The sequence below is a fragment of the Eupeodes corollae genome, chromosome 3, assembly GCF_945859685.1.
Source record: "Eupeodes corollae chromosome 3, idEupCoro1.1, whole genome shotgun sequence".
Taxonomy (NCBI): Eukaryota; Metazoa; Arthropoda; class Insecta; order Diptera; family Syrphidae; genus Eupeodes; species Eupeodes corollae.
In genome coordinates this window covers 126204965-126218362 of record NC_079149.1, presented here as the reverse complement: position 1 = coordinate 126218362, position 13398 = coordinate 126204965, and the positions used below count along the sequence as shown (strand labels likewise).

The window sequence follows — 13398 nt, the reverse complement described above, 5'->3', positions numbered from 1 at the left end:
AGCGCCAGCAGCGCGAAGACAGCGACACTTCTCATTTAAAGTACATTAGTCAGTCATGGCTTCGTTCACGTATCTAGATGCACCTTTGCTACGGTTTTTAGGAGATACAACATGAGTTGTTGGTTGTTGCTATTGCTGTTATAGCTGGAGTTGGAACTGAAGCTGAAGCTCTGATGCTTTGATGTTGTCATGTTATATGAATTGATAGAGACTAAGTCAAGGTGGCAACGACATCGCGCGCTCACCAAACCAATGATGGTGATGGTTGGAGATCATGTTGCATAACTGTGCGATGGAGTGCAGTTTTCTGACACAGATTTTTCCTCATCACATATAGATGCATAGCGTATATGCTATATAAATGAATCTATATCATAGATATGCGCAGTGACAGCGACACACCGACATTACCGACCAACATGTCGACTGACATAGTTTATTATGTAAATGAACTTTGTTTTGCCGACGAGCGACGCGATGCACCGTCAACTTCTGAATCTGGGACATCCTGGCCATCAAATATGTGACATTACTCATCGGCACGTTGTTATTGCTTCGCTGCATTGCCGACGAATGCCGCACAGCCGTTGCTTTGGATGACCTTTGTTAACATTTTTTACTGAATGTGCAATGTGCGTAGCTGAAGTTAAAAAGCCATAACAATTAGCAAGAAAAATTATAAATCAATCGAAGTATATTTGCAGTTTACACGCACGCGCTTTTGAAAATGCGTATCTTTCGACAAGCATGGGTCACCGAAGAGGTGACATGGGAGCCATTGTCCCCCTAAGATTATCAAATGTCACTTTTTGTTTAAGAATTTTTAGTATTTCCAATATTGTTTCTTTAATGGTAAAATATTTCCCATAATCGTGATTTAATTTTCCTATAATCCGGGAAACCTTTGAAAGAAGAACCATAATTAACTGTCAAAAACTTAACTACGCACCTGTCAAGTAAATACCACTTAACGAATCGAAGTCTATCTAATTGAAATGGGATTTCTGCCCTTGTGTCGTTCGTTGGATCATTAAGTTGATTGTTTGCCCTGAGATAATTATTATTGTTTAAAAAAAGCTCCACCTTTAGGAAAACAAAAAAAATCTTAAGATTCCATTTCCCCCCATTTTTTCCAATGACTAGAAATAATATAATTAATTGATTTGTAAAAAACAATACCGCAGAGGAAACGGTTGTTCTTTTGTGGTTCTAATTAATTATGCTCTTTTACCTTTATGTAGATGTAGATTGAATATGAAGGAAACGACCACCTTGAAGTGGAATGGAATTCCTTTGAATAGATTAATTTATTTTTAATGATTTTTCGATCTTCATTTTTCATTTTTTTAAATAAATTTTCTTTTTTTGACGTTTCAGATATTGACGAATGTCAAGATCCATCGATAGCTGCACGTTGTGTGGAAAATGCTGAATGTTGTAATTTACCAGCACATTTCTTGTGCAAATGTAAAGATGGCTACGAAGGCGATGGTGAAGTTCTATGTTCAGGTGAGTTTTAAAACATAAATCTTATTTTTTTTTGACAGTAAATGTAGATTGAAGATCATTGAATGTCAAACGAGAAAAAAGAAATAGGTCTGTTTATTTGATTAGAATTTGTGTGATTACCAAATAACCATGGGATCGGTGTATTTGTTACATTAATTTTACAGAAAAATCTTATTTTTTTACAGAAGAGAAAGATTGTAAATTTTACATGATTAAAGTGTCAAGCGACTAGTAAAGAAAGTTCTGTTCATTTATGTAATTCAAGTTTCTGTGATTAAGACTTAAAGTAATGGGTTCGTTTGTTTTTAGTTTAGGTGTGAAATTCTTTCTTTCCGAAAAAGCAGAATAAGAATAAATGTCACAAGAGAACAAAAATGGGTCTGTTCATTTACTTTCAATTTCTGTAATTTTCAAACAACGAAGAAATGGGTTTGTTTGTCAATAATTTTAATTAGAATGCATTTCTTAAGAAAAGGTAGATTTAAAATTTCATTTGATTTAATGTATTAATGTACTCACAATTTCTGTATTACCAATTGAATTAATGGGTCTGTTTGTTTAAAATTTTGAAGAAAAATCTTATTTATTTGACAGATGAGGCAAATTGAAAATTTGATATGATTAAATGTCAATTGAGAAAAAAGTTCTGTTCATTTAAGTACTTAAAATTTCTATGATTACCAATTGAATTATTGGGCTTATTTGTATTAAATATCGCAAATAAATCTTTGTTTTTTATATATGTCAAATAAAATGAAAAAAAAGGCCTGTTCATTTAGATTTTCTGTGATTGATTACCGATTGAAGAAGTGGATTTGTTTGTTAATAATAATTTTGCAGAGAAGAATGACATTTTCAAGAACTAGGAAACACAAAAACCATTTTTGAATGGTTTTCAATCTTCAATTTTAAGGCGTATGTTATATTAATTAATCACGACTTTAGACTTCTATTTGTTTACTTAAATTAGGAATACGGATGTTTTTTTATATCTTTTAGCAAAATTGTTTGTTTGCGTTTGATTTTAAAGTAAAGACGTCTGTTTTCTGTTTAAATAAACTTGAACGAAGGTTATTTTAGTACTTAACGAAACTACAAAATTCCTTTTTTCGATTGTAAAGATCACTCCATAGCTGAAGATGAAGAGAAATATGGTATTATGATCACAGGTGGGCGTACAAAAAATTACCATTAGTTGATGTCACTTACGTGTACCTCTATCTCCTCTCAAAACAAAAGTCTGTCATTAATTTTTATAAGAATATTCTAAACCAACATGTCAGAATTTAAAATTCATATATTTGTTCTTCTTGAGTGACAGCAGCACATACAAGCTCTTGTGGTTTAGTTCTGTTTGTGAATCTCTTGTGTCTTCCTTTGACCTTAATTCTTGATTTTAGAATTTATTAACTATTTTTTATTCTTTATTTTGCTAATTTATACGTGAATCTATTTAATCTTAATGTGAATCTCTTTTAACCATAAATAAAATCAATGAAAAAGTGATGTCATGTTAATTTTGGTTATCGTGATTGAAAAAATGACATCACTCATCAACCACCACGCCATATCATTTGCAAAAGAAGTCGGTAGTGTAGGACGATGTCGGCATTCAGATCGTTTTTCTTGATGGCCACCAGCAGCATTGTTTCCATGAATTTCAGTTAACATTTTTAGCCTTGGGCTAATGCACCATACATGTAGGTTTGATGATTTAAGGCGTAAGAAAAAAAAAGAATTAGATTCTAAAGAATTCCCCAAAAAACCAAAAAGGGAAACACACGAAGAAACCTTAAAAAAAGAGCCGACAACTTTTAAACTGACCTTGACTGGAAACATAATCACTCTTTCTTTCGTTTCAAAGGATGATACCCTTTTATTTTGGTTGGCATAAACCCAAAAATTCAAAAGTTAAAAATACTTCATCAAAGAGGTTTTTTGGCTGTTGGCTCTTTTTTTTTTAAATGAAAAGATGGTAGAAATGGGTTTGAAGACCCTAGAGGCGGACGTGGTCGTCGTCATGTCATGAGAAAAAGTTATTGTTTCTTGGTCTCCTGTATCATCATGGGGAAGCTTGTTTATTTAAAACACGTTGATGGAATTGCCATTCGATGTTGTTTTTTTATAAGACTTAACGAATCTGTCACTTTTGACAGGTAAATGGAATGTAGCTTTGCTTAGAATTCTAAAATAGAACTTCAAAATTAAATATATTAAAATAATGGTGTTTGATTCCAAATGATAAAAAGGAGAAGGTTGTGTTTGAAAAAGGGTTTTTATAGAGACGAGACGTCAAACAAAATGGTATCTGTCAGTGCAATGCGAGCAAACGTCAAAAATAATAGGAAAGATTCTACTTTTTGAAAATAAGTTAAATTTCTATGTTTATTTTATATGTTACGTGAGCCTAACAGCGTTAAATTAAAACTTAAGTCAAACTTAACGAAACTAAAAAAAAATAGACATTTGTACACCTTTTATATTGTTTACTTTCTTTTTTTGCAGATGTCGATGAATGTCGAAATCCAAATGCATGTGGTAAAAATGCCAATTGCATTAACACACCTGGCAACTTCACGTGTGAATGTCCCGAGGGATTCTTGGGCAATCCATTCGACGGTTGTGTCGATGTGGATGAGTGTACATATCCAAAATCATGCGGACCTCGGTCTCTCTGTACTAACTTGGAAGGTAGTTATCGCTGCGACTGCCCGCCAGGCTATGAAGGTGACGGACGTTCCGAGACTGGATGTGTTGATGATGATGAATGTGCCCGTTTGCCATGCGGTCGCAATGCCCAATGTCTAAATACTGACGGTAGTTATAAGTGTTCCTGTCCTGATGGATATCAGGGTGATCCAGCTATAGGCTGTGAAGGTATGTTTTTTAATTGTTATTTTATTATAATTAGTGGTTATTGGTTTAATGCATTAATTTTAATTTTGCTATCTAATTTCATAACATTGCGCCTAACCAACTGCACTCAATCGATATATACACAAATCAAAAATATGACTTCGATTATATCGCATTTATACTCTCACACTCATAAAACACATTCAAATACAAAAAAAATATACATATATAAAAATGGTGTGACGTCATATTACATTTTACATGCTAAAATTTAACAAAAAAAAAACTCAAATCGACTTAAAAGACGTCGATGAATGCTCTAACAATCCCTGTGGCTTGGGTGCTGAATGCGTTAATTATGCTGGAGGCTTTGAGTGTCGCTGCTCTGAAGGTTACAAACTCGAGGACAATGTGGACTGCATTGATGTGGATGAGTGCGCCCGTGAAAATTCATGTGGGCTAAATGCAAAGTGCATTAATTTCCCCGGCTCGTTTAAGTGTCTTTGCCCGACTGGATACCGTGGTCAGGGACATTTATACTGTGAAAGTTAGTATTTGAATAACCCGGCAAAAGTTGACTGCTGTTGCTGCAGCTTTAAACTTCTTTGACCAAATTTTATACAAAACTCAATCATCTCCTGCCCTATAACTATATCCTGCTCAGCAAATCTTATTTTCCAAAAATGCTTTTCACGCTATTTAATTTTTTTTAAATCAAATGATCCTTTTGTAAATATTTTTCCCTCTTCTACCGGACCTTCTTAGACTTCAGAGGTGGTTAAAGTAATGCGACTCCAGAATTCAGTTCACACATAAAGTCAATCGACAAAAAATGCATGTTGGGCATGTTGGGCGCCATTTAAAACAAATCATGTATAAAATTCATATTCTTGTTCAAAGTCAACATTAAAAGATCAGAATGCATAACTTCCGTATGGCGCCATTTAAAACAAATCATGTATAAAATTCATATTCTTTATCAAAGTTCTCATTTGATGAATCATAGGGCTGTCATTTTCTTCAGATTTGGAGAAGCCCAATGGAAACACGACATATTCCAGCTTTTCGTCTTAAATAAGTTCAATTTCATTTCTATTCAAAAATTCACAAGTTTTGTAGGCCGCCATTAAATCCATCTTTAATAAGATTAAGAAAAACTTTTTTTTATTTAGTGCCTCTGTCTTCGGTTGGGCGCCAGTTTTTATTTTTATTTTTTTCAAATTTACAAGTTCCCACAAAAACTTTGATTGATGGCTTATGTCGATGATTTCTAGATGTTTAGATTAGATGAGTTCAACATGATTTTGAATATTAGCCAACTTCTGTTGGGCGCCATTTTATTTTATACATGTTATTTGATTTCTCAATTCCTGTCGTATTCTTGACTTGACTTTTTTCTTACTGTCGCATTATTTTTCTCTGCCACTGTTAACACAAAACCTAATCCTTCAACAAAAAAAAAACAGTAAAACAAACTCAAAAAAAAACAAAAATATATACTTTAAATTTTTGACTGGCCCTTTATTTTGCAACACAACCCTTGTCTACCTGTCCATCCATAGATATTAACGAATGCCAGGACAATCCATGCGGTGAGAACGCCATCTGCACGGATACAATAGGAAGCTTTGTGTGTACGTGCAAAGCAGAATTCACTGGTGATCCGTTTCGTGGATGCGTGGATATTGATGAATGTGCAACATTGGAAAAACCATGCGGAGATCATGCGATATGTGAAAATGCATCACCCGGATATAATTGTCGCTGCCCGCAGGGCTTCGACGGAAAACCAGATCCAAAGATTGCTTGCGAGCAAGTCGACGTCAACATTCTTTGCCGAACCAATTTTGACTGTACGAATAACGCCGAATGTATTGAAAATCAATGCTTCTGTTTGGACGGATTTGAGGCGAAGGGATCGAGTTGCGTTGATGTCGATGAGTGTCGAGCTCAACCTGATGCATGTGGCCAGAGGGCCCAATGTATCAATACAGTCGGTTCATATCGATGCGAATGCAATGCTGGTTATGTAGGACAACCACCAAAGGTAGCGTGCAAGGAACCCTGTGAGGATGTACGCTGTGGCGATCATGCTTATTGCAAGCCCGATGGCTCAGAAGCCTATTGTATATGCGAAGAAGGCTGGACCTTCAATCCTCAAGACATCTCTGCTGGTTGCGTAGATATTGATGAATGTGATCCAGCAATCGGACCATCTGGACGTTGTGGAACAAACGCTACATGTTCAAATTCCCCAGGTGCTTTTAGCTGTTCATGCCCACCAGGATTTTCGGGAGATCCGAACACCAAGTGCGTCGATGTTGACGAGTGTGCTCGAGGAAACACATGCGGAATAGGAGCTCTTTGTTTGAATGTTGAAGGCGGATACACTTGCAAGTGTCCAGAAGGATCAATTGCTGATCCCGATGCTACTGTTCGTTGTGTGAATATAGTCGCTTGTAAGTCCAATGATGATTGCCCAGGAAATGGTGTGTGCGATGATGAACAGAGATGTTTGTGCCCAGAGCCAAATGTAGGCAACAACTGCAGGCATCCTTGTGAAGCTTTAAATTGCGGAGCTCATGCGCATTGCATGTTGGTTAATGGAAACGCCCAATGCCTTTGCGCCGAGGGTTACACTGGAGCACCAAATACACCAGGAGGCTGCAATGACATCGATGAGTGCAAAGGAAACCCTTGTCAATCGGGAGCTGTATGCACAAACACAGCTGGAGGATACCTATGCCAGTGTCCTGGAGGATCGACTGGTGATCCATACCGTGATGGGTGCAAAATCACTGAAGTTCCTCTTAGCTGTTCAGATTCCAACCCTTGCTCCCCTGGGGAGAGTTGTGTACTAGATAGTTACACTGGAAACGGTGTTTGTATTTGCCGTCAAGGTTATGAGAGAGATTCTCAGACTGGCCAATGCCGAGATGTAGATGAGTGCTCACCATTAAGAAGTAAGCCTGCTTGCGGAGTCAATGCCATTTGCAAAAATTTACCAGGAAGCTATGAATGTCGCTGCCCGCAGGGCTTCAATGGCAATCCATTCCAGGTGTGCGACGAATGTCACACTCCTGAGTGTCAATGTCAAGCTCCATACAAACTGGTTGGTAATAGTTGTGTATTGTCTGGTTGTTCAAATGGCGAGAAATGTCCCAAGGGTTCAGAGTGTATAAGCATTGCAGGAGGCGTGAGCTATTGTGCCTGTCCAAAAGGTTTTAGAACTCTTGGCGATGGAACTTGTATTGATGTCAATGAATGCACTGAACGCCAGCACATTTGCGCCTATGGTGCTGAATGCATCAACAATGAAGGAAGTTATGCGTGTATATGTCCTGAGGGCTATCAAGGTGATCCCTACAATGGACTTTGTTCTCCGGCTCAAAGAAAATGTTCAGCCGATAGAGAATGCGGGAATAATGAGAAATGTGTGCAACCAGGAGAGTGCGTTTGTCCACCTCCGTTCTTTTTGGATCCATCAGACGAGAATAAATGCAAGAGTCCATGTGAACGCTTCCCGTGTGGAATCAATGCCAAGTGCACACCAACAGATCCACCGCAGTGTATGTGCGAAGTTGGATACAAGGGTGATCCATTACAGGGCTGTGTGGACGAGGACGAATGTGCCAAGACTCCATGTGCTTATGGAGCTTACTGTGTAAACAAAAAGGGAGGCTATCAGTGTGTCTGCCCCAAGGGCCTGACCGGAGATCCCTACAAGAGTGGTTGCATTCTCGAAGAAGGTTCAGTGAAGATTACTTGTAATGTCAATGAAGACTGTGCCGACAATTTGGCCTGTGACCATGGAAGCTGTGTAAGTCCATGCACCAGTTTACTCTGTGGCTCAAATGCATTCTGTGAACCAGAAAAACATGCGGGATGGTGTCGGTGTCGTGTGGGATACTTGGAAGGTCCCAATGGAGAGTGTATATCCCAATGCAAGGGAATCATATGTGGTGAAGGAGCCCAGTGCATACCCACCTCAGAGGGACCAACATGTAAGTGCCCTCAGGGCTACCTTGGAAACCCATTCCCAGGAGGAAATTGCTACACTGATCAATGCTCAGCCAACAGGCCATGTAGTGACCCACAGGTCTGCATTAATGGAAGATGCAAAGAGCGCTGCGAGAAAGTGGTGTGTGGAATCGGAGCCATATGTGACAAATCGACAGGAAAATGTGTCTGCGAAGCTAATTTCGTTGGAAACCCCGACCTTGTCTGCATGCCTCCAGTGTCTTACGCCAAGTGCGAACCAGATTGTGGAGAAAATGCTCATTGTGAATATGGATATGGAGCCAGCTACTGTGCTTGTAATCCCGGAACTACTGGAAATCCCTACGAAGGGTGTGGAGCACAGAAAAAGACCACATGCGGCCCAGACAGTTGTGGTTCCAATGCCGAATGCCACTCTGATGGAGCTCGTATTGTTTGTGAATGTCCACCAGGCTATACCGGAAATGGATATATTGGCTGCCATGACGTTGATGAGTGCTTAAACAAACCTTGCGGACAAAATGCAGTTTGCCTTAATTCACCTGGAAGTTTCGACTGTTTGTGCATGTCTGGCTTCGCTGGAGATCCATTTAGCAGTTGCCAACCTGTTGACGCAACCTTCTGCTCGCAGCCTTCGGGGTGCAAATGTGGACCAAATGTGGAATGTCCTGATGGTTTTAGCTGTGACCAAGGAAAATGTAAGGATCTATGTGCCCAGGCAGCTTGCGGTCCAAGAGCCGCCTGCAATGAAGGCCAATGTCTATGTCCACTCGGTTATCAAGGAGATCCCTATGACAGAGAAAACGGATGCACAATTCGTGGACAATGTAACAACGACGCCGATTGCAAACAGTCGGAGATCTGTTTCCAACTTGGACGAGGTCTCCGTAAGTGCGTTGATGCATGCAGCAAAATTCAATGCGGGCCAAACGCCTTATGTGTTTCTGACGATCATAGATCGACCTGTATATGTTCTGATGGTTACTTCGGAAACCCAAGTAATCTTCAGTCCGGATGTCAACCGGAAAGAAGTATTCCACCAAACGAAGACAATGATCTTTGCAAAACAGATCAAGACTGCGAAAAAGGATTTATCTGTAATACAGAGCCCACAGGTAAAATGTCCTGCGTTCATCTTTGCTCGACGGTCATATGTGGAACAAATGAACTATGTCAAATTGATGGAAATGGTCATCCTGTGTGTAGCTGTCGAGATAGTTTCACTTGGAATCCAGTTTCATCATCATGTGAAAAACCATCGATTCCAGACTGTACAAACGACTCTGACTGTCACGGAGAAGCCGCTTGCAGACAGGACGTTCTGGGAGTGCTTAAGTGTGTTTCAATATGCTCTGAATTCACATGTCCTGCCAACTCCATTTGTGTAGCTCGTGAACATCAAGGCAGATGTGAATGCTTACAAGGATTCGTTGGAAATCCAAACGACCGCAACGGATGTCAACCTGTACAAAAGAACCAATGTCGAACGAACGCTGAATGTTCAGAGTCCGAGGCTTGTGTAAGAACAGGACCATCAGAAAATTTGTCGTGCAAACCTGCCTGCGACAGTGTACAGTGTGGACCGAAAGCTATTTGTATAACCAACAATCATTTGGCTCAATGTCAATGCCCACCAGGGCCATTTGCAGGTGATCCATACGATCCTTATCAGGGTTGTCGAAGCGTTCCATGCGTTTATAACATCGACTGTCCGACAACACAGCTCTGCAACCGCTTGACACACACCTGCTACGATGTATGCGATGAAGAATCATGCGGAGAAAATGCCATTTGTATTGCTGACGATCATCGTGCAATTTGTCAATGCCCACCTGGATACAAGGGAAACCCACTGCCAGAAGTGGAATGTGTTTCAGTAGGTGGATGCTCGCCCGGAACATGTCATCCAACAGCCATATGTGAAGTGTCTCCTAGTGGACCAGTGTGCCGTTGTCCGGCCAACTTCGTAGGTGAACCCACAAAAACAGGTTGTCGTCCAGAGGGACAATGTCCCAACGGAGACGCAGACTGTCCAGCTAATTCAATGTGTTCCGGTGGACGATGTGTTGATCCATGTGATAATGCTTGTGGAGTCAATTCAGACTGCAAGGTCGTCAACCGTAAAGCCATTTGTACATGTCCTGTTAAATTCCAACCCATCGGAGAATCGGCCAAAGATGGTTGCACAAGATCTGTTTCCAAGTGTCAAAGTGACATCGATTGTGGTGGAGCAGTGTGTTACAATGGCCAATGCCGTGTTGCTTGTCGCAACTCTAACGATTGTTCAGTGGGAGAAAAATGTCTCCAAAGTACCTGTGTAGTACCATGTCTAGATCACAGCCAATGTGCCAGTGGGCTTGCTTGTCTCGATGGAATTTGCTCAATTGGATGTCGATCCAACAAAGACTGTGGCAACGAAAAATCATGCATCAACAACAAATGCGCCAATCCTTGCCAAACAGGAGGAGTCTGTGGACCGAATGCTCTGTGCAACATGCACGACCATCGAAGCTCATGCAAATGCCCAGAAGGATTCGAGGGCAATCCAACACCAGATCAGGGATGCGTCCGAGTACCTTCCCAATGTCAAGCAACCAATCAATGTCCCACCGGTCATATGTGCATCGCCAACCAGTGTAATCTGCCATGTCAAAAAACTTCGAATTGCGCGATTGGTGAGCGTTGCTACAACAATATCTGTACCAAGGTGTGTTACACCAGCAACAACTGCTTGCCCGGCGAAATTTGTAACAACGATGGCACCTGCCAGCCAGGCTGTGATTCCGATGCAGATTGTCCACCAACCGAGCTTTGCCTTAGCGGAAAATGCAAGTGCGCTACAGGATTTATCGGAACACCATTCGGATGTGCTGATATTGATGAATGCACAGATGGACCTTGCCACAAAACATCTCGTTGTGAAAACCTTCCGGGATCATACCGATGTGTGTGCCCAGATGGTACAGTTGGAGATGGATACAGCAGAGAAGGATGTGCCAAGCCTAAAGAATGTTATAAGAACGCTGATTGTGCCGAGAACTTAGTCTGTGTCAATGATAAATGTGCTGACCCATGTTTGACAGTAACTTGTGGTCCAAAAGCAGTTTGTCACAGTAGCCAGCAAATAGGAAACTGCGAGTGTCCAGTTGGACATCTTGGAGACCCATATGACACTTCTGTAGGGTGTTTCAAGGTAGAATGTGTGAGCAGTGATGATTGTGCGCAAGATAAGAGCTGTGATGCTGAAACAAATCGCTGTGTAAATCCTTGCGATATAACTGACTGTGGCAAGGGAACTTGCCGAGTGCTAGAACATCAGGCCTCATGCTCATGCCATGATGGATACCAACTGCTTAACGCAGGCTCAACCTGTGAAGATATCAACGAGTGTCTAACAAATCCCTGCCATCATACTGCCTTTTGTCAAAACCTGCCAGGCAGCTTTAGCTGTTCTTGTCCTGAGGGACTTATTGGCGATCCTATTCATACAGGCTGTCGAGATCCAAACGAATGCCTCACCGATGCTGATTGCCCCAATTCAGCTAGCTGTCAAAACCAACGTTGCAAAAATCCCTGCGAAAGAACTGATGCATGTGGAAAGAATGCCAACTGCATTGCACGTGCTCATGCTGCCGTATGTTCTTGTGGACCAAACACTCGTGGAGATCCTAGTGTCGAATGTGTTCAAATTGAGTGTTCAGAGAACGAAGACTGCTCCAACGAAAAGACCTGCCTAGACGCCAAGTGTGTAGACCCATGTTCACTACCAAATGCATGTGGCCTCCAAGCTCGTTGCGTTGCTCAAAACCACGTCGGTCTTTGCACCTGCGACATTGGAAAAACAGGAAACCCACAACTTGGATGTGTTCCATTGCAATATTGTAGTGCGGATTCACAATGTCCATCGGGAACTATTTGCAACAATGGACTTTGCAACTCACTGTGTACCACCAACCGAGACTGTATTTCGGATCAGTTGTGTATTCAGGGAGTCTGTCAACCAACCTGCAAATCCAACTCTAGCTGCCCTGAATTCCAGTTCTGCAACAACAACATTTGCACAAAGGAAGTTCTTTGTCGCACAGACGAAGACTGTGCCATTAATGAAAACTGTGTATTGGACAGCTTCGGAAGGGCTAACTGTCAAGATGTCTGTATTGGCCGTGCTATTTGTGGTCGCAATGCTGAGTGTTCAGCTCGATCACACAATGCTGATTGTGAATGCAAGGAAGGATTCTTCGGAGATCCAAAATCAGGTTGCAGGAAGATCGAATGCAGTTCTGACAATGATTGCTCAAATGACAAAACTTGTGACAACCACATGTGTAAGATTGCTTGCTTGATTGGACAACCTTGTGGAGATAACGCCCTCTGTACGACAGAGAACCACAAACAAGTCTGTCACTGTCAACCAGGTTTCACCGGAGACCCAACAGTACGTTGTGACGTCGTTGATTATTGTAAAGATGCCCCATGTGGACCCGGAGCTAGGTGTCGTAATTCTAGGGGTTCGTTCAAATGTACCTGTCCAATCGGACTTGTCGGTGACCCTTACAATGAAGGCTGTCGCACAGCCGTCGAATGTCAAACCAACGAAGATTGCCCACCAGCTGCCGAATGTGGAACTCTCAATGGAGTTCCTAAATGTCGTGATGTCTGTGAAAATTCCAGATGTGGTCCCAACGCCGAATGTGTACCTAAGGGCCACATTGCAAACTGTCTCTGTCGCAATGGCTATGATGGCCTACCATCTGATCTTGCTGTAGGTTGTCAACCCTTGCCAACACCCTGTCAAGTAACCAGTGACTGTCCAGCAAATACCTATTGCTCGGAGAGCATCTGCAAACGTAAGTACCCTTCTTCATCACACCCTCGAAAAGCCCAAAGCCAAAAAAAATAGTTACCTTAAGAAACTAATGCCCCGCCTACCTTGGGAATACAATTAACTCCTATACTACTGCCGGAGTCCTGTGACCAGTAATTTTTGGTTACTTACCATCGATTAGCATGTTTTTATATTATTTTTTTTTTATT

General features: G+C 41.0%; 1 protein-coding gene across 1 annotated transcript in view; it reads left to right on the top strand.

Moving 5' to 3' along the window:
* The window catches only part of LOC129949052 (uncharacterized), a 176961-nt gene that overhangs the window by 79229 nt on the left and 84334 nt on the right, over positions 1–13398 (top strand). Inside the window, 4 exon segments of the mRNA XM_056060263.1 lie at positions 1378–1509; positions 4015–4386; positions 4670–4912; positions 5928–13211. Coding sequence (XP_055916238.1) covers positions 1378–1509; positions 4015–4386; positions 4670–4912; positions 5928–13211 — 8031 coding nt within the window.